The sequence below is a fragment of the Haliotis rufescens genome, unplaced genomic scaffold (genome assembly GCF_023055435.1).
Source record: "Haliotis rufescens isolate VD_foot unplaced genomic scaffold, xgHalRufe1.0.p SCAF_5, whole genome shotgun sequence".
Classification (NCBI taxonomy): Eukaryota; Metazoa; Mollusca; class Gastropoda; order Lepetellida; family Haliotidae; genus Haliotis; species Haliotis rufescens.
In genome coordinates, this window is record NW_025964223.1 from 35,187,236 (window position 1) to 35,209,674 (window position 22,439).

The 22,439-nt window shown below is 38.4% G+C and overlaps 1 protein-coding gene across 3 annotated transcripts in view; it reads right to left on the minus strand.

The window, feature by feature from the left end:
- The window catches only part of LOC124114713 (E3 ubiquitin-protein ligase SHPRH-like), a 460,251-nt gene that overhangs the window by 237,410 nt on the left and 200,402 nt on the right, over positions 1–22,439 (minus strand). For 2 of the 3 annotated variants that reach the window (XM_046475413.2, XM_046475415.2), the window contains exon 14: positions 10,850–10,957. The exons of the other annotated variant lie outside the window; for it this stretch is intronic. In XM_046475413.2, coding sequence (XP_046331369.2) covers positions 10,850–10,957 — 108 coding nt within the window. The remainder of the gene's footprint in view (positions 1–10,849; positions 10,958–22,439) is intronic. 3 annotated transcript variants of the gene reach the window in all.

Here is a 22,439-nt window from a genome sequence, read left to right on the forward strand (position 1 = left end):
AAAATGTTCCCAATATTTGGTGGAAAATTATACCGCTGAAAAAATTGATAACATGACCGATGAAGAAATTAAAAAAACTATACGCGTGTTACGAGTCTAGACTTGGAAGTACCATGACTAAAACAATAGGTTTGGCTATGTTACAACTATACACAGCTGTAGCTAGTACGTTTCTTCCTATCCTGGCAGAAAATTGCATGTATTTATGCGAAACTCTATAGAAAGACCCATTCATCGAACCCGCTATAAATGCAGTAAGCTGTGAGTTTTATCATAGATACGGAATGTTCTTTGCGCCACTTACCACTGCTCTAATAACGGCTAGGTATAGTCAATCTAAACATACTAATAATGGAGACGGAAATACAACAAGTACAATCCCCGATTGCACAACAAGAGGCACCACAAGTGAATGACGAAACTCAAGCGATTGTGGAAACACCACAAGCTGCGATTGCACAGTCACAACAAGCGATTGCATCACAAGCCAGAGTGACTAAGAATCCTCGAAAAGTCGCAGCTGGTAGGAAGGGTGCACTAGCGAGGAAGGCAAAACTAATACACAATACTGAACATAGCCCGATTAAAGGTCTCCCTATGCTATAGGCATTATAGCGGTGGTATGGTTGTTTTTTAAGACCGGAGAAGAGAAAACACAGATTGCAATTGCACAAGCACCACAAGATGAGGTTTAATTAGAGTGAAGTCCTCATGCAATGTTATAAAAGCATAACTACTCCAGTTACAGACGGTAAAATGTTGGTAAATGCAGCGTATCATTCAGCGGTGGTCAGCGGCTTGGCCATTGGCTATACCCATATACCGTATATTGCTGTGTATAAGGCGACCCCACGTATAAGACGACGCCCCTGTACACGCCTTCAAAATCAACCCAAAATCCTATACTCCGTGTATAAGGCGACCTGGAATGAAGCACATCACAAGTACGCACACAAACCTTATATATGCAATAAAAATATGTTTATCTTGCATTGTTTTTTTCTACAATGATAGGTCGCGTGTGTAACGTCAGCACACGTCGCCATTTTGTGTTTACACGGTACGACACCAAATTGGTGCCCGTAAAATAAAATTCATTTATGAAGTCAAAACATATAAGAGACAATGGTGAGTAATTTAATCGCCAATTAACTATGTTGTAACTAACTAGGCTTATGTTTGCTTCACATTCAGCGTGTTTATTCCACAATCACCTGTACACTCCGTCTCCAACACTTGTTAATACAACTGTAAAAACAGAGGGAATTGATTTCAGCTTCACCGGTTATCACATGTTAGGTCACATGTGCAATATGCAAATGCTTACTGGTACTTCCGGCTCTCTACTCACGGATGTTGATTGTTTTACCGTGTCAGGTGTTTTGACAATCTGCATCGAGGCAAGGGTCATTTCAACTTTATTTGCAGAAATTATTAAACTTTATTCAAGGAAAAGAGATACAAATCATGTTTATGTATGGAAATAGTTATTGGAACAGTTATTTAGGACGAAATGCGAAGTTTTTTTGTCAAATGCTGGGCTGGCTATCGGACGCCGGTTGACATCGCCAGTGGAAATAAATGTGAGATCTCCGACTCCGTGTATAAGACGACCCCCCTTTTTAACCCCCTCATTTTAGGTACGAAAAACTCGCCTTATACACAGCGATATACGGTAGCTAAAATGATTACTAAAGCCACACCACCCAAGCTAGATTTTAATGGTTATTATATCGGTATGATGGTTCTAAATGTAGGACTAGCAATGGCCACAAAAGATATGCTAATCAAACAAGGGCTTATCCCAGAAGACATAATGAAGTAATTAAACATTTGAATATTTTATAAACATAGTATTGTTCAAAAACATCATGGCATCAATTACGATGATGGTTGGTGGAGCTATTGTTAATGCTCTAGCTTTTTCGGGGAGTAAATATTTATTTTCTACTCTGAGGGAATCAAACGCTAAAGGAATTGAAGAGGAGCGTAAACGACATAATAAAGCATTAGAACAACTCGAAACAGCCCAGTCACAATGGGCCAGACGCAGAATGGAGAGATTAGATTTTATTAATGATGAACTGCGTAAACAAGGACCTTCAATTCAAACGTTAAAGGATGTTGAATCTGCCATGCACGAATACTTCCTTGTCAATGGAAAGAAACTTGACCCAATACCTAGACCAACAATAAGTCAGTTTTATACAGCGTCAGAGGCTCACAAAGACAGCGAGACAGTATTTGTTATGTTTGGGTTGTCGGTAGTTGCGATTTTCAGCTACACAATTTCGCATAAGCTATAATTTATTACGTATCAACTATGTCTGGCTGAGTCTTATCAGCTATTAACCCTGACTGCTGTGTCTATTTTTAGCTACACAATTACGCATAAGCTATAATTTATTACGTATCAACTATGTCTGGCTGAGTCTTATCAGCTATTAACCCTGACTGCTGTGTCTATTTTTAGCTACACAATTACGCATAAGCTATAATTTATTACGTATCAACTATGTCTGGCTGAGTCTTATCAGCTATTAACCCTGACTGCTGTGTCTATTTTTAGCTACATAATTATGCATAAGCTATGATCTATTACGTATCAACTGAGCAATGACTCAACTGCTCACCAGTGGAGGTGTGATTTGCATTTAGACAAATGATATGATAGGTGTATAACCATGAATCTGTGCAGATTTACACTCATGGGAAAACCAGTTCAATGCAACCGACGTTGCGTCAGTATATACTGCAGTATTCATGCTTATTACATCAGACAAGGAAATGTAAATTATACATGTTCTGTATGTGGGATAGGGGTCAAAGGTCGTTATTGTTTATGCAAGAAACACAGCACTGATAGGGTCAGGAACCAGATTATTTACACTAGGAAGAGAGATTACATCAACGAGAGGAATAGGTTGGTGAGAATATGTGTTTAGATATATGAAAATATAACCATTTAGACATTTGACTCATTTTGCATATACCATTACATCACAATGGTTTTTGTCAGAGAGTTGAAGGCTTTGGCAAAACAACGTGGTCGACATGGTTACTCTCTAATGAGAAAAGCTGAATTGATTGATTTACTCGGTTTGGAATACAACAAACCCCAGACTGTTAGAGAACTCAAAGCTCAAGCGAAAAAAAGTGGGCTGAGACGATATTCTCGAATGAGAAAAGCTGAATTGATTGATTTACTAGATAAAAATAAATCAGTTAATGTTGATAAAAATCAACCTGTTGAGTTAAGATTTGTACCCACAGCCGGCGTTGGTAAATATCTAAGAGGTTGGAAGATGGATATTAATTCCAACATGGATGTTAATGATGTTAAGCCCATCGTATCGAGCAAAATTAACGAGGAGTTAGATGATTTAAATAGTATGAAATACCAGCTAACGGTTAAAATGTGATTGAGTAAAAATGACACTGAATATACCGGACCTTATTTCTGGAGCAATCAAGAAGTTATAACCGAATCTGAATCTATAAGCGCATCATTAGATGCATCAATTCAACGGATACAAGAAACTTTAGAACGTTGGACTAATAGAGGTTCGGGTTCGGGTTTGGATAAAATCGATAGTTTATATTTGGATCTTATATAGATTTACCCTCATATTATAAAAAGAAAAAAGTCATAATTAATGTAAAAAATAAAGGCGATGACTGTTTCAGAATGATGATAAGATCTGCATTGTTCCCCGCAGACAAAAATCCGGATAGACCTTCGAGCTATCCCCAAAACGATGGACTCAACCTTGATTGTATAGATGAACCTACACCAATCTTGCAAATTAATAAGGTGGAAAAGCAAAATAATTTAGCTATAAATGTTTTCAGTCATTCAAAAATATATTAAAATTTGAACATTATTGTAATCAAATGCAAGTACCGTACATAATTTACCCTGACTTCGAAGCACTTATCAAACCTATAGAAAATACGGAACACAATACTGAATGTAGTTTTACGTACAAAATTCAAGAACATATTCCTTGTGGGTTTGGATATATAATTGTAAGGTATGATGGGAAAACAAACCCGCCTGTGATTTACAGAGGTCCCGATGCAGCGGAAAAGTTCCTAGAATATCTACAAAACGAAGAGAGAATAATCACGGAAAACTGATCACGTAAGAAACCCATGTGTATGACGAGGGATGATTGGAGGGCCTAAAAGAAGTCAGCGAGTTGTCATGTTTTTAATAAACCCCTGAATGGGGATTCCGTAAGAGATAATTGCCACGTCACGGGTAATTATCAGGGAGCCACGCATAATGAGTGTAACTTGAAACTAAAAATGAATTCTCAAACAATACCCATCCCCGTCGTGTTTCATAACCTTAGAGGATATGATTCTCATCTCATTATGCAAGCTATCTCAAAGACTGACGGCGGCTTCACGTGCATTCCTAATAATATGGAAAAATATATATCATTCTCGTTGACTAAAAAAATACATTATAGGGACAAGGATGGGAAAGCTAGAATAAAGCAAAGTAATGGGTTAAGATTCATAGACTCCGTACAGTTTCTGTTATCTACCCTGGACAAATTAGCTAATGCGAACAATCCCGATGACTTTGCAATAACAAATCAATATACTGATCAGTTAACACGGCATTTGTTGCTAAGAAAAGGTGTATATCCTTACGAATATATGGATGATTGGTCTAGATTTGATGAAACTAAATTACCACCCCTCGAATCATTCTATAGTAACTTAACAGAATCTAAAATAACCGATGCCGATTATGAACACGCTCTGACGGTGTGGGATAAATTAGGTTGTAAGAATTTAGGTGATTATCACGATCTGTACTTTAAAAACAATGTACTATTACTCGCCAATATATTCGAGATATTTAGAAAGACATGTTTAATACAATACAGTTTGGACCCGGCATGGTACTATTCCAGTCCCGGACTATCGTGGGATGCATTGTTGAAGAAGACTGGTGTAGAACTAAAACTACTCACCGATTACGATATGCACTTGTTTGTTGAGAAAGGATTAAGAGGTGGTATATCGATGACAGCGAAAACGTATTCTAAGGCTAATAATAAATTAGTGGAGGGATATGATCCGAGTAAACCCGATACGCACATATTATATCTCGACGCTAACAATTTGAACGGATGGGCTATGTGTCAACCTTTATCCACGGGTGGTTTTGAGTGGGTTGATGTGAATGATATTGATGTGATATCGATCCCCACAGATTCCGATAAAGGGTACATGATATAAGTTGACTTAAAATATCAAACAGAGTTGCACAAAGACCATAACAGTTATCCGCTAGCTCCCGAAAGATTAATGGTGAATAAAGATTGGATGTCGAAATATCAACACTCCTTGATGGGTAATACTAGGTTAGCTAACGTAGAAAAACTCGTACCAAATTTGATGGATAAGACAAAATATATAGTTCACTGCAGAAATCTCCAGTTATATCTATCGTTAGGCATGAAAACAAAGAAAATACACAGAGTTCTAAAGTTTGATCAAAGCCCTTGGATGGAGCCCTATATAAGACTGAACACAGATTTAACAAAGATAGCTACCAGCGATTTTGAAAAGAACCTATATAAGCTCATGAATAACTCAGTATTTGGTAAAACTATGGAGAATCAAAGGAAGCGTGTTGATGTTAAATTAGTCAGATCTAATGAGGAAGAAAGACTCAGGAAACTTATAGCCATTTCGGCTTTTAACAGAAGCAAGATATTTGATAACAACTTAGCCGCACTACATATGAAGAAAAGTAAGATAAAATTCAACAGACCGGTGTATGATGGTATGAGTATTCCTGACTTGTCAAAACACTTAATGTTTGACCTTTATTACAACAAACTTAGGAAGCAGTACGGTGATAGATGCGAGGTGTTTTATACCAACACAGATTCTTTGTTGATGGAAATACAAACCGAGGACGTGTATAAAGATATGGCAGAAAAAATAGATATGTGCTACACGAGCGATTACCCAAAAGATAATCCACTGCACAGCGTAGTAAATAAAAAGGTGTTAGGTAAGATGAAGGATGAATGTGCTGGGACCCCTATAGCGGAGTATGTCGGATTAAGACCTAAGATGTATTCTATAAAGAAGTCTGATAATGGGGAGATAAGAAAAGCTAAGGGTGTTAAGAAGTATGTGGTAAAAAAGCATATCAAACACGAACAGTATAAAGAAACATTATTCAATGGTAGAACATTCAAACACGAGATGAACACTTTAAGAAGTGACAATCACAGGATATACGGATTAAGAATGAACAAGACATCATTATCCCCCTTAGATACAAAGAAATGGATTGATAAGGATGGTGTAACTACCTATGCTAATGGTTACTTAGGGAGGTAATACTGTATCGTTTGGAAGTATGAGCAACTCTTCTCGTACAAATGCCCTACCTGGTCCATCTTTAAGATAATAAAGAATAGGCTTGCCTTCTTTCATAACCAACTGACTAATGTTATATATCTTAAGAGACCAAATCGGATCAGTTGCACGATGTTGGCCTCCTTCAAGTTCACCGGGCTGGTATAAATATCTTACGCTTACACTATCTGGAAGTTTTTGTTCTTTGCCTCTCCTCGGTGCTGAAGATTCGGAAGTCACAGATTTCATTTTAATCGCATCGGATGGTTTCTTCCCGATTAATCTCATTACTTCTTTATTTAGTGCTGATACAACAGCTGATAATCATGTCACCCATTCAGTTGATCTTAATCGTTCTGATTTCATTTCAATCCCATACTGATATCCAAACAAACGTTCCGCTAATGTCCGGTTAAATCTTTCAACGATAGCTTGACTATGGTGGGCCTCTTTTTCACCACGCCTGATTGCAACATCGTGCTTTGTTAATAGATTAGTTACTGATCCCATAAACTCGCGACCAGGATCTACTTGAAATAACTTGGGCCATTTTAGTGGTCCACGTTTATATATGCGACTCAGTGCATTAGCTACTTCTGTTGAATCTTTCGAGGTTAATGGCTCAGCCTCCTTGTAGCGACTAGCCACATCCACAACGGTTAAAGCGTATTTCTACGTTTTGCGTCTTACCTTATCATAGGGAAGAAACAAGAGGTCAGCCTGATGAACTTCATTCGTTGTAAAAATATCAAACTTCTTCCTCGGGATATAATGCGGTGCCGGTAAGTATATTTGCAGCACTGCTTGTTTCTTTAGCCAATCCTTGGCCACATCTTTAGATAACTTGGCCGCAGTGGCTAATTTTTGTATTGCTCCTATACCTTTCCAATATCATCGTGGGCTATAGTAAATTTTATCCATTATTAATTAATATTGATGTTTCTTTTAATACGAATCATGACAATCACTGACTCACATTATCATTTTTGCATAAAAAATTCCCTCTGTAGCAGCAGTATAGGTTTATAAATCTGACTCTAGTGGAAGTGAGCCAGAACCATCATTACCTATACTACTCGTGACATATAATCAACAACAAAAGTTCCTGTGACACCAATATTTTAGTGTATTTTTCAAACAAGTAAAGTTTGGTTTTCAATATTGTAGTACATGTATGGAATCAAGTCACAAAAATGCAACTGCTACAGAAAAGCATGCATTCCATGCAAAAGTTGACTTTTATGCAAGCCCCATGCATTACACTACCCAAGAATGGGTATAAAAACATGTGCGTCAATGGGTTCCATATGCAGTGTTTAGCATCGTGCTGACAACAACCACTCAGAAAAACAACAAAATTATGCAATTATTCAACATTACAAAATGCCACGCCTGTCCGAAAATGAGCGACTGCGAGCCATTGGTATGCTTGAAGCAGGATCGAGTCAATGTGATGTTGCAAGACAATTTAACGTCCACAGAAACACCATTTGGAGTTTATGGCAAAGTTGGCAACAGACGAATGCCATCAGAGACCATCCTCGGAGTGGCAGGCCACGCATAACCAATAATCGACAAGACAACTGGATTCGAACAACACACCTACAAAATTGATTCCAGCAGGCAACATTGACTGCAAGAAGCATCCCTGGCCTTCGATGAATATCTTCACAAACCGTACATCGTCCCCTCAGATGTGCAAGGATTGTCGCCAGAAGACCTGCCAAACGTCCCATTTTGACAGGAAACCACCATCAAACACGTCTACAGAGGTGCAGACAGCATCTACGCTGGACGGCCATGCAGTGGGGACAAGTTCTATTCACTGACGAGTCTCGTTTTCACCTCAGCCACAGCGATGGACAGACTCGAGTGTACCGACGTCGAAGTGAACGTTACGTCAATCATTGTGTTATGGAAGAAGATCGGTTCGGGGGCGGCAGCGTTATGGTATTGGGTGGGATTACAGCAAGACAGATGACCCGTTTGATAGTGGTAGAGGGAAATCTCAATGGACAGCACTACCGCGATGAAATCATCGGCCCTGTTGTTCTACCATTTTTGCGACGTCATGGCCCAGGCATTACCTTTCAACATGACAACGCCCGGCCTCATATTGCTCGACTTGTTCAGGATTCTCTTCAACAAAACAATGTGAATGTCATCCCCTGGCCGGCTCGCTCCCCTGATCTTTCACCAATCGAGCACATGTGGGATGAGATGGATCGGCGCCTTCGACGTCAACCACATGTTCCACAGACACTTCAGGAACTTCGAAACAGGCTCCAACAGATATGGACAGATATCCCACAGGACTTTGTGTGACGCCTGGTTCATTCAATGAGACGAAGATGTGTTGCTTGCATCGCAACCAGAGGTGGACACACACGCTACTGATTTGTAAATTGACATTTTACCATGTTCATGTTTTTCTGAAGTCAGTATGGCAAATTAAACCATTTGAACACTTACAGGAGTCTTTTTTCTGTTGCAAACCGAAATTGTTTAAGATTTGGTAAAAAACATAACTTTGCATTAAATCTTATTCAATGTCAAAGGAACTTTTGTTGTTCAGTATATGTGCACATACTCATTCAATCCATTTGTGAAACTTGCACATCCATTTGCAATATACCAAGATGATAAAAGCTTCAGTAAAGACAATAAGGACCTAACTTACTAGTGCTGGGACGAGTCCAAATTTACTACCCCTGTACCCAACCCCCTATCACCCCACCCTACCCAGGTACCCACTGTATGTCTCAAGAGTTGGGAACACAATGTCTGATTGGGAATAGTTTAACTGTAGATATTTGTAACTGGCAAAACTGTTTAGATACATGTATGAAACCAGAGACCATATAATAGATATATGGTCTCTTATGAAACGATCAAATCGTGCGTACACTGAAGTTGACTGATGCTTTATCTTTACTGAAACATATACAATTCAAAAGGAATGTGTGCATCAACAGAAAGAAATGCAAACATTAGTAATGAACCACTGAGCCATAGTGAGTTTTTTCATTAAACAATATGTCACAGGACTGACCACGGGTCCGGGTAGTGCTTTGGGTATCCGGGTCCTCCTCAGGACCCATCCGACCTGAGTACCCGAGTTACCCGTCCCAGCCCTAAAACTTACGACAAAATTTATGTTGTACAGAAATACAGGAACTATGGAAATTAGAAAAAAGAGTGAATTCTCAGTTTTTCATGTTTCACTGCATTTGTCGAGCATGTCGAAATTACACCAGGGCTTTGTCTCAGCTGAGTGGACAAGATCACACTCTCTGCTCATCTCAAACTGACATGTCTGATTTTCAATTTTTTATCAGTTATCACAGATTTACTAATAGTGCTAAAAATGAAAGTAAGAATTTAAGAAGATAGTACAACTCGCAACCACAAGATTTGTTAAATGCAAGATGGCGACCATGGTGCAAAGATGTGCACAGTTATGTGGTCACCATAATTTGCGTAAATGAAAAAGCAAACATCAGAAATATACCACAGAGAAGTGGATCAGTGCCAAAGGAAGGATAAACTCGAGGAGAACCACCAATATCCAAGGTAATATTCTGTTCACTATAAGCACGTCTGACATTAGGTAGACAGAGAAGAATAGAATGTGAGGGAGTATGAGCCAATGTAGTTAACTTGTGGGTATCAGGGCGAGGGTTATATAGTTAGTTTCCAGTACTGTCTGCTTGTAAGAGGTAGGGTATCTAAATTACTGTGTAGCGTCAGGAAAGGTAAAACAAAATTCTCCAAACAAAATAGGATGTAATCATGAGGAGTATCATACGTGCCAATATTCAGTTTCTCAACAGAAGAGAAGTTTAGGGAGCAAAAGGCAAATTTTGAGACACTACATGACCATGGTAATGTCATAATGGAAAATCTTGCAAAAGACGGAACATATGTGTTTGCATCCCACAACTACCTAAACAAATACCATATTTCATTACATTTTGTACATAAATGGCTGAGTTATGACGATAAATATTTTTCAATATATCATTGCAGTAACTAAGGTCAAATAAAAGTTAAATATAAAATGTAAAATATCGCGAAGAAATGAAACATATCATTGAGCCAAACTACTTACTACACATACCACATGTCATGACATTTTGTTAAAAAAATGATTGAATAATGGTCATAAATAGGTTTTTGAATATGGATGCTGTGGCAGCAATATTGACAATCAGATTCAAACCTCTTGAACAAACTGAAGTTTCATCATTGGTGAGATCAAGTATGTGAAATTTCAGCTTCATTGGTTGAGTGTTTTTTGAGAAAGCAATGACATAAGCTCACTTAACTTTCAGTCAGGTGAGCTAAAAATGCATTTTTATGTTTTTGAGCAGTTATATTTAAGTTTATTTCAGTATAAAGGCCACAGGCCCAAGTACAATATAGACACATGTATTATATACAAAGTGTGTACCTGAGCTGCCTCCTTGGCACAGTCACGGTACTGTCGGCGATAGAAGTGATCTTCCACCGGGGAGAAGGTCAGCCAGTGTACGGCCTGACTCTGAGGGGGCAACTGAATCTACAAAAACATCCCATTCAACATTTCACAATAATCAATTTACCTTGGAGTTTCTAAAATCAGATTTATGAAGACCGACACAAAATGTTATCATTGTTGAAAAAGATAACTGCTCCAGAAACTAACATCTCTGGACAATTTGATCTTGTTGTGTGTGCAAATAGTCTAAAACCAAATCCTTAGTGTCAAAATCTACCATTGAGAGTTTTCTAAGTACTGTTTCGGAAACAACCAGTTCAAGACCATTTGAACTAGTTTCGCAGAAAAAGACACAAAAAGCAATAATAACAAAAAGATGTTGGAAAGTTTTTGCCAAACCAATCGCTGCCACTTCACATCTGGCTGATGTGACTCATAAGTTCATAAACAACTACACTGATTGCAACTCATTATCCATTACTTTTAATAAAAGTGTAATTATGAAAAATCAAAATACATGTATAAGGCAATGACCATAAGATTTTCTTCCTAAGTACCTATAGATGTAGAAAATCACAATGTATGATGCCTTATTTCTATACTGGATGAAATATACCACATCGGATATTATCTATAGTTATATCTAACATTCATGCTTCATTTCTCATTTTGTATTTGTGATCAAATGTCATTATCAGTCACCCAGCTCTGTAATTAGTAAGGACATACCATAATGAAAGAAAGTTCAATTGTGCCAATTATTTCAACAATAAATGTCGAAGCTATGTTTATTTAGTGTCATATACACAAGTAGATGCAAAAAGTACCATGCATGTATTACATTTAAAAATCAATGACGCAGAAAAGGTGTTTGAATTAAGTACATTCCTAGATGCAGCCCCCATCTTTTACTGAATGTATCCAAACTTTCTATCAGAAACATCCTGAACCATTTGGACATTTTGGACCAAATCAGACGATCTATCGATATTCCTGATCCCTGATGATGTCCAGTGCAAATACAACTATACAACTGAAAGTCATTTGCCTCTAGCTTCATAATTAGGAATGAAATATGCACTTCCAGTTTAATGATGCGATCTTCCGGCTTGGAATGTGTTGACCTCCAGCACTGTAAGGAAAAGTTTAGTTTCCAGCTGGGGTCCAATGATATGGAATATGAGACCCATACCCAGACACTGGTCACGACAAAATACATATCTCGATAGGGCAGAATAAAAGTAACATAACTGCCAAGAATTGAAAAGGGTTTTTTTCATTCTGAAGAATAACATAAGTCACTTGACAGCCATTAAATCTTGATGCAGAAAAAACTCTCACAACTGTCCCAAATAATATCACATGATCATAAACAGCTGATTTGTAAGATAGGGCTGTCTTTTCAAGCCCACATTGGTCCCACCCTCTGTACTGGTGTGATTGAGGCAAAAATTGTGCACTTTGGGTTTGAACCAATCCGAACATAATTCTAGATATGGATTCACCTTAGCAGTGCCTCCTGGTGGTAGAAAATCGAAGATGGACACCAGCATGGCTGAAATCTCTTATTATATCAGTCTATACTCAATAAATCATAGTTTTCTGGTCATTTTATACAAATTATCATTGTTTTGTATTTAGGATTAATCACAAAAAGGTGTTTATGATTTATGGTATGGAGCACCCCCTGGTGGTGATGAAAGTCCAAGATGGCGGCAATATGGTTGAAATCTCAAATGATATCAATCTATATTAAAAAAAGCCTGATGATCTGGCAAATTTATTCAAATTATGACAATAAATTTGTTGAGGATCATTTGCCACAATGCTGTACAGTAGAACATGGATATAATGAACTACAAGGGACCAGAGAAATCAGTTCATAATATCCGTTGTTCGTTATACACGTTTTCACTCGCAAACGTCTGCCATCTTGGATAAAACAAACACAATACACGTAACTGCAGCATTGACTTGTATTAGCAGTGATCACTTCATAGCATTCAATTGATAACATTTTATAACATTCATTTAATAACATTAAATTCATCACATTTTTCGAACATTGTTATCAAATACATGTACAAAATGTAAGAATCAACCGCATTTATAATTCTCAATTTTGTGTCTAAACTGATAGCTTTCCTCTTACTATGATAGCATATGCAAGTGAACTGACACTTGGACACAATCTCGTAAAATTTATATGTTTTATGTTTGTTTTACAGATAAGATCACAGGTACAGGTAAGATTAACACAATGCAAGTTTAACAAGGTTGATCCGTCACTGCTGATTGTGTTGATTCACCACTGATTGCGTACAGCCACTTGTCAGTGACACTTAGCAGTGAGTGAGATTTCTCAGTTAGCTACACACGACACTAATTAATGGTAGATGGGCTTATCGGTGCAGTTGCAGTTTGTACTCCAAGCGAGCAACACCTCCCAAGCCAGCACAGAGCATTGCCTGATAGCCAGCCAAGGAGAAATCCATCATCGGTAATTATCACGTTATCCTTTCATCCTTATTCACATACATCACTCTCACCGAATTAATCACAAAACCCCTAAATCCTCAAAAAACAACAACACTCAACTCTTATAAATAACCAACACCTTATCCTCCCCCATCTCCCTAACACAGCTCGCACTCATTTCTACTCACTACCCACGCCCACCACTCAAACACACCCTTTGACCCAACTCCTAAAAACAAAAAACACCTAATCCCCCCTTCTCCTTAACACAACGCACGCTCTTTCCTACTCACCACCCACGCCCACCACTCACATACCTCCACTCCTTCGACTAAATATCTCCTAATTCCCGCTTTCCACTTGTCTCACCTAATCCCAGCCTTCCAGCAACAAAATAAATCTTTAATAATTAATCCATTTCCCAAACCCTCCTACTAAAACCAACAACAAATAACCACCGCAACCTCCTCCGCCTCCTAAACACAACTCACCCAGTAAAAACAACAAACCAACTCACCTCCCCAAAACACCACTCCCGCTCCACCACCACTCACCACAACACACGCTCTCCAACTCTCCAACACAACACCCAAACAACATGACTGACACCCGCAACGCCACACTCGCAGACATTCCATCTCCTTACTCACCCACGCCTGCAGAAGCGCATAACACTTCCGGGAGCTCACTCGAAAACATCGTCCCGACCGAGTATGGCGAAAACTCGAAACACACCTCCCCCACCAAACCAGCCAACTAGCCACCTCAAAACACCAAAAAACGCAAACTCGACACATCCACTCCACCTCCATCGCCCACACCCTCCCCGGCCGCCTTCCTCACCACCTTCGCCCTCTACTTCTTCTCAGCAGGTTCAGGCACCACACTCACACACCAACTTTCAATAGACAAAATAGGACTCTGGTTCAAACGAGAAAAGATAAACTACAGCAACATTAAAAAAGCCAACAAAGGATACCAAATTATTTTCCCTAACCAAGAATCCTTCATGGCAGCCAATAAATTAACTCAAATATTCCACGTTACAGTAATCAAACAAAAACCAAACTGGCAGCAATACACACGAGGCGTAATAAGAGTCAATCCAAGAGAAACAACTGAAGATTTAGAACTTTACTCCCTAGAAGCTAACATAAACCAAGACCTAAACCCTCAACCTCAAATCACAAGTACCCGCAGAATCACCTCAACTAGAAATGGAAAAACGGTCCCAACCTAAATTGTTATCATCAACTTGAAAAAGGCCGCTAGATTTCCCGAAGCCCCTAAACACATATCTTTCGGAGCCCACACTAGCTTAGAAGTCAAACCCTATATAAAACAGGTCAAACAATGTTCCAACTGCCTCAAATATAATCACACAGCCTCCCAATGCACATTTCAAAAAACTAAATGTAAAAAATGCGCACAAACAGACTGCACAGGCACATGCTCACCCTGGTGCATCTACTGCAAATCCATCAAACACACCTCACTTTCAAACCAATGCCCACACAGACACATCCTCACCCAGCAGGCCAACAAACACATTAACATAGAAACGGCCAAAATCCAAACACGAAAATTTGCATCACCCGCATCAAAACCGCTTCTCCCTACACCGCACCCAAACACCATCCCTCAAACAAACACCACACCCATAACCGCAAGCTCTGTCTGGGACGACGACATAGAAACCGCACCCACCTCACACACACATGCAGCCACACAACCACCCACCAACTCTCCCATACCTCACATAGCCACAACATCAACACCCGCATGCATAACAAACCACAAAACGACCACCACAACACGACCCTCACCCAAACACTCTACAGCCCACAAGGCAACAACATTCACCCACAAGCAAGCACAACAAAAAAACACAAACACTAAATCCACAGCTACGCCCACCCCGCAAGCCCAAACACAACCCTCCACACCGCAAGCCACCCCTATGGAAACCCAAACAGCTAATTCTAACTTAACTGATGAAGAAGAGTACTCCACAACAGAAGAAACAATCGAAGCTACTCCAACTAAAACAAATGAAACTACCTTCAAAAACCAAAATAGTCTCACTTTACTCCTAGCTTACATGCATAGTCAAAACTCACCAAACGCAAGTATGAAATCCTTCCACAAAGTAGCTTTCAATCTAAACTTAACCAATCTCCCCTTCTTCCTCTTTAACCTCCACCTAAAAGAACTCACCAAGTAAAATAAAAATAAAACGAAAATTACCAAACACCCGACCACAATAATGGAAGGACTAAATATTTTTCAGTGGAACGCCAACGGACTCACCTCCCACGGCAATGAACTAAAAGCTAAATTTAAACGAGATAAAGGCCCACATATTGCTTGTATTCAGGAAACTAAATTCTCCAAAAAATCCAAATACACACTACCGAACTATAACTCAGTTAGAACAGATAGAGCTAAACCAAAAACAGGTAGAGCCGCAGGAGGACTGATTATATACATCAGGGAAGATATAAACTACGAAGAAATAAAGATAGACACGCCAAACCTAGAAGCTAACGGCATTCAAATCACATTAAATAACAAAAAGATAAACATCATTAATATATACCACTGGGTAGAATAAAAAGTCCAACCTAAGGATCTAAATAAGCTACTCCAAATAAGCAACAAATCCACTATATTCCTAGGAGACTTTAACGCTCACCATCCTACCTGGAGCATAAACGATAAAATAGATAATCATGGCAAACTAATATCCGAATGGATAGAAACAAACGACCTAGTTCTCCTAAATAACAACCAACCCACGAGGTACGATAAGATTAACCAAAAAGTGTCGGCTATATGCACCGCAGATCTAGCCCAAAGTACTCAATGGGAAGTACACGATGTCCCACTAGGTAGTGATCACTTCCCCATAAACATAACCATAGGAAATACAAACGTACCAATACAAACAGAAAATCAAGAACCAAAATTCCGTTATAACCAAGCTAACAGGGACCAATTTCAAGTGATCTGCAATCAGGCTAATTTAAACGAATTAGAAAATAATGATCCAGAAATCTACTGTAAAAACCTAACAGATTACATAATAAAAGCAGCCAAAACCTCCATCCCTTTTAAAACAACTAAAACAGGCAAACCAACAGTACCATGGTGGAACGAGGAAATAGAACAAACTAGACGTAAACTTAAATCAGCCTTCAATAAAGCCAAACGCGACTATAAACATCTAAAAATAGCTCACGAACTAAACCACCAAGTTCAAAGTCTAGTCAAAATATCTAAAACCAGAAACTGGAAAAAATTCTGTGAAGAAATAAATAACCGTACAGACGCCAGAACGGTCTGGCGCAAAATCCACGCCATTAGAGGCTTAAAACACCTAACATTAATAATTCAACAAACCCCGCTGAAAAGGTAAATAACCTCGCCAACCACTTTTCGGACGTAAGCAGTAACAACAACTTTAGCCAAAAATTTCAAGATAAACTTAAAACAGAAAACAAATCCGCCAAAGAACCAAAAAATGACAACCTAGAAATAAACCACCCTTACACAATGGAGGAGCTACTCTACGTCATCCAAAACAGGAAAAAGGGCACAGCCCCAAGATTGGACCTAACTTCCTACCAAATAATTAAAAAACTCCCCCCTAAACTACTCCAAGCACTACTTAAAGGGGCACTGATCTAACGGACTGGTTGTTGCCTTTGTTATTGTTTTTCCCGCGTGAGTACCCGGATGATACGCAACACAACTGAGCGTGACCAGAGACTGGGGTACCGTCTGCCAGGACAGCTAAATAAACTTGGAAGCTGGAGGCAATATTTGTTTTACGCATTTTTGAACACTGATTGGTTAACTGTGATCTATAAAGATTTCGACAAAGGGCGCATGTTAATTCATTTCTTCAGCCTAAACAAACAGACAAAAAGAACAAGGGAGCTCATCGGATGTCGTCATTTGGAAATACCCCAGATGGTTATAGTTTAATACTAAAAACAGTATCCATGCAGTGAAAGCATTTTCGGATTTCGGCTTGTGTCGATAATACGATAACTACTCCCTTGTTGTCATCCACGTTTTCTCGTATAACCCTACACTTGTGTATTTGTCGTCATTCACTTGATGCTCAGTTAATGAATTTATTAAAGGTACAATTAGTGGTAGCACCACTTATATTACCTGACAAAGGTTCCCATTTGGCATTTATTGTGTCTGGGGTAATTATTCAATCTAAATCCAGGTTTGAAGTGAGGTGAAATGTGTGTTATGTAATATGCACGTGGCAGCCCAGCAAGAGATGAATGATCAGTTGATTTACTTTTTTTTGTAAATCAACAGATCGTTCCTAGTCATCAAAGGATTAACAGAAAATACGTTGATTGATTAATCACTGTTATCTTGCACAGTGGATATGTCAAGAGTGAGTGTTTACATGTCTAGGTTTACTAAAACAAAGGGAATACACTCATATCATGGCGCGAAGTGCCGATGTAAAAACAACATACTTTGTTCAAAGGGTTAACTGATAATACGTTGATTGATTGATCATTGTTATCTATCACTCAATGGAATTTTTAGGAACCGTGGACGCTATGAAAATAGTTGTCACGTGGGCTTTCTCAGCCGACCATTGAGACTTGACACCTATGTAAAACACCTGAAACAATCCAAGCGATCAGTTGAGAAACGAACACGGGTTATAATATCCCGAAACGATATATATCTTTTAAAATATTTGATTGTTACTGAGAAACGTGACATCGAATAAGTTTCTTTGTACAGCTGCAGACGAGTGGGATATTGTTCCTTTGTGTGGATATTCACGGATACATTCCTCGAACAAGGAAGCTGCCTAAAACTTATACACATAAATTTGGTAGGTTGTAATTATGATATCTGCATTTTGTTTTCCTTCATTTGAACCGATTCGTTCTTGTTTCTCTTCGTCTTGGTTGGGAAATTCTTCAATGCGCGATAGTCGTTGTTGTCACGGGTCTTTTCCTTTGTAAGCGTGTATATATTACCCTTGTAAAATGTGATTCTCTCAGGCAATTTATAAAATGTGTAAATATTTCAGTCATTTTGACTAAAAAATCTGTCCAGATTGATCAAGACGATCAAAAGGGCCTACAAACGTCACAACAGATTATTATGTAGGATTAAAAGCCAAACAACTTAGAAATGTACTTTTCAACGTTACATTTTCAGTCTCTTGGTGATGACATTAAACATCAAAATGTTTGGAATTCGTTGTCATAATAATACAGATGGAAATGTTTTTCAGTCACTTTGTAAAATAACTGAATATTTAGACGTTTAATAAATTTGTTACACATTTGACAGTAAAAAAATATACACACTATAAAAAAAGCATATGCTCAGGTGAAATATATACTTTGAGTTGCAAGTCAAAATAGTGTAAACGAAAATCGCAAAATTACCAAGCAAGTGACTTATCAAAACTTCGTCACCATTACCGATGCTACTCACAAAGATACCTACATTTCCTTATTATCTCGAAAACTGTATTTCATTTTGTTGATCAATGTGACCATACGCCCTTATTACTACCCATAAAAGTGACTAATGCGCTTACGAATGGCGCAGCAGAGGTCGCGAACTAGTCTAGATTTCTGCTATACATCCGGGTACTCACTGGGGAAAAACAATAACAAAGGCAACAACCAGTCCCGGGGAATTGCGTTAGATCAGTGCCCCTTTAAATTATACAATCTCATCTATCAAAACGGACAAGTACCTACTCCCTGGAAACAGGCCTTAGTCATACCAATCCCTAAACCTAATAAACCAGCTAATCAGGCTAACTCCTATAGACCAATTTCCTTAACTTCAAACTTATGTAAAGTAATGGAATCTATGGCTAAAAACAGACTACAACATTACCTAACTCAAAATAACATCATAAACCCAGATCAAAGTGGTTTCACTCCTGGCCGCTCAACCTTAGATAACCTCGCCCGTTTAGAGCAGGACATTAAAACAGGACAACTCAGCAAACAATATACTACAGGCATCTTCTTAGACTTCTCCAAAGCTTTCGACATGGTATGGCACGACGGGCTAATACAAAAACTACAAAAAATAGGACTCAAAGGTCAAATAATAAACTACATCCATGACTTCCTAAACAATCGTAAAATAACCGTGGGTATAGACCAAACGCTATCGGACCAATGTCCCCTAGAAAATGGCACTCCCCAGGGCAGTATCCTCAGCCCCACACTCTTCAATATAATGATAAATGATCTATTCGAGGGCCTATCCCCTAAAATAAACACATCTAAATTCGCGGATGATGGAGCCCTCTGGATCCGCACAAAAAGCATTCAAATGGCCCAAAACCTACTTCAAAAATCTCTAAACAAAATACAGCAATGGGCTGACAAATGGGGCTTCTCCCTTAACTCGGAAAAAACTATAGGAATAGTATTTAAACACAAAAACATGAAACCCGCCTCCCCAAAACTCCAGCTAAACAACAAACCAATCCAATTCCTAAAACAAACCAAATTCTTAGGACTAATTTTCGATGAACATCTCTCCTGGGACGCTCACATAAATAATCTAATAACTAAATGTAGCAAAGATCTAAATACGCTAAGATGCCTCACTGGCTCAAACTGGGGGGCGTCCAAAGACACCCTCCTCTCACTCTATATAAATATCACTAATTAGATCTAAAAAAGACTACGGATGTGCCATATACGACACCCTTAACCAATCCCTAAGCAAAAAACTAGACTCAATCCAATATCAGGCTCCAAAACTAATAACACGCACTCAACATGGCACCTCCTACACTTCACTCCAGGCCTTAACAGGAGAAATGCCACTAAATCTACGTAGGGAACAATTAACCCTAAATTTCTGGGCCGCGTCTCAATCCAACCCCCTAATTCAAAGCCTAATAAACAAAAATATAAGCCAAAAAAAACAAGCCTTAGCTCGAAAACACCCTCTACTTACTCCAATATCCCAAAGAATAACCAATTACTTAAATGAACACCAAATAAACAATCTTAAACAAAACTGTAAAAAATCAAATATCTTCACCCCAAAACTTAAACACCCAAAATAGACATAACACTAGCTAGCACAATAAATAAACAAACCGACCCAAACGTAGCCAAAACCACCACACTAGCATACATACATGAAAATTGGCCAAATTGGTGTCACATTTACACAGACGGATCCTCAGATCCGATCTCCAAACACACAGGTTTCGGAGTCCACATCACACAACCAACTAAAGCCACACAATCCTACCGACTCCCAAACAATCAATCAATATTCACGGCAGAACTAATGGGCATGGCCTCAGCCCTTCATAATCAACAATCTAAAAAACAACAAAAAATCCTAATACTTACCGACTCGCTCAGTGGACTACAAGCCCTCCAAAATAAAAATACCAAAAACCGCCCTGAACTAATAAATCAGATACTAAAAAGCTCAAACGATTTAACTAAGGCAGGCAAACAAATAGTATTCATTTGGATCCCCGCCCATGTAGGAATATACGGCAATGAAAACGCTGATAAAGCAGCTAAACTATCCCTTAAAATCTCAGAAATAAGCTTAAACCTACCCATCTCAAAATCAGAAATTAAAAGTGTTAACAAACAAAAAATCACCAAAAAATGGCATAACCCACAGCAAAACTCAAATAGCCAAATCAAAAAGGTTCTCAAAAAACCCCTAACCAAACCAAAAATTCTACATCCGTCCAAAAAAATCGACAGAGTAATTACTAAACTCCAAACAGGACATACCAACCTAAATAACCACCTCAAAATAATAAGAAAACACGAAACAGGAACCTGCCCACATTGCAAACAACAAGAAACCCCAGAACACGCACTCATACACTGGACCCACTACCTAACACACCGAACTACACTACAAACCACCCTAAATCTAAATAAGGCTCTTACTCTAGAAGCAATCCTAAACCCACAAAATAAAATAGAAAAATTCAAAGCCTTAGGCGTATACTTAATCAAAACAGGACTAATAAATCGCATTTAAAACCCCTATAAACTACCAAAACCAGACCACATAAGCAAACTAACAAACTTCCATACTCAGGTCCCTTAGTTCGTCCTGCAAACCCTCTTGGCATTTTTTCAAAAAAATTCAAAATTTCCAAAATTCTATATAAGCAACCACTAAAACACCCCTACTGGATTGCCAAACAACTTTTTCCCCTTTTTGGAAACACATTAAATGGCTTGGCCGGGCCCGTGTGCGAAATACGCTGCAGTCGGAAAGCGCACGTTAAATCTCCAATATAAGTAAGTAAGTAAGCTTATCGGTGATCAGATATCAGTTCGCTGTATCCGTTAGTTCGTTAGTGGAGAGTTTGTTATATATGTAAATTTTACATGATATTATATAGGAGATAAATCAGGGATTTTCTAACAGTTCATTGTATCTGTTTGTTCGCTATATCCGTGTTTGTTGTATCCATGTTTTACTGTATATAATTCTAATCTCATATGCAGCGCCCCTTGGTGGTGACGAAAATCCAAAATGGTCTCAAAAATGACTTAATTTTCAGAAATTGTCAATTTCTAAGGTAGATATAGCTATTAGATATCTCTTGACATGGGATAAATTGACAGATTTAATAGGATGAACAAAACACATGCTTAAATGACATTGTATAGATTTATATGTACTGTGCATGATCTATTAGTGTCATGGCTTGGTTTATTATTTTATAATTGGTATACTAAGAAATCTTCTACTCAGTATTTTGAAAATGTCATGTTTTAGAGAAAAAAATATTAAAGGCATCTTTTCATTGATCAATTGCAAATGAACTGTATCCATTACATTGATCACCCAAAATCACCCAGAATCCTGTGGGAATGGATTCATTTTAATCATCTTAAAAACTGGAATGCATGTTTAAGTAATATTGACAGTATTGCCATGAACCTATGATATCAACTTACTTCATACTTAAGTATGACCAGGAATATCAGTTCAATGCATGTAAATACGGTTCCAAAATTCAGTCACAGGGAACATTATCCTTAAGACTGACTGTGTT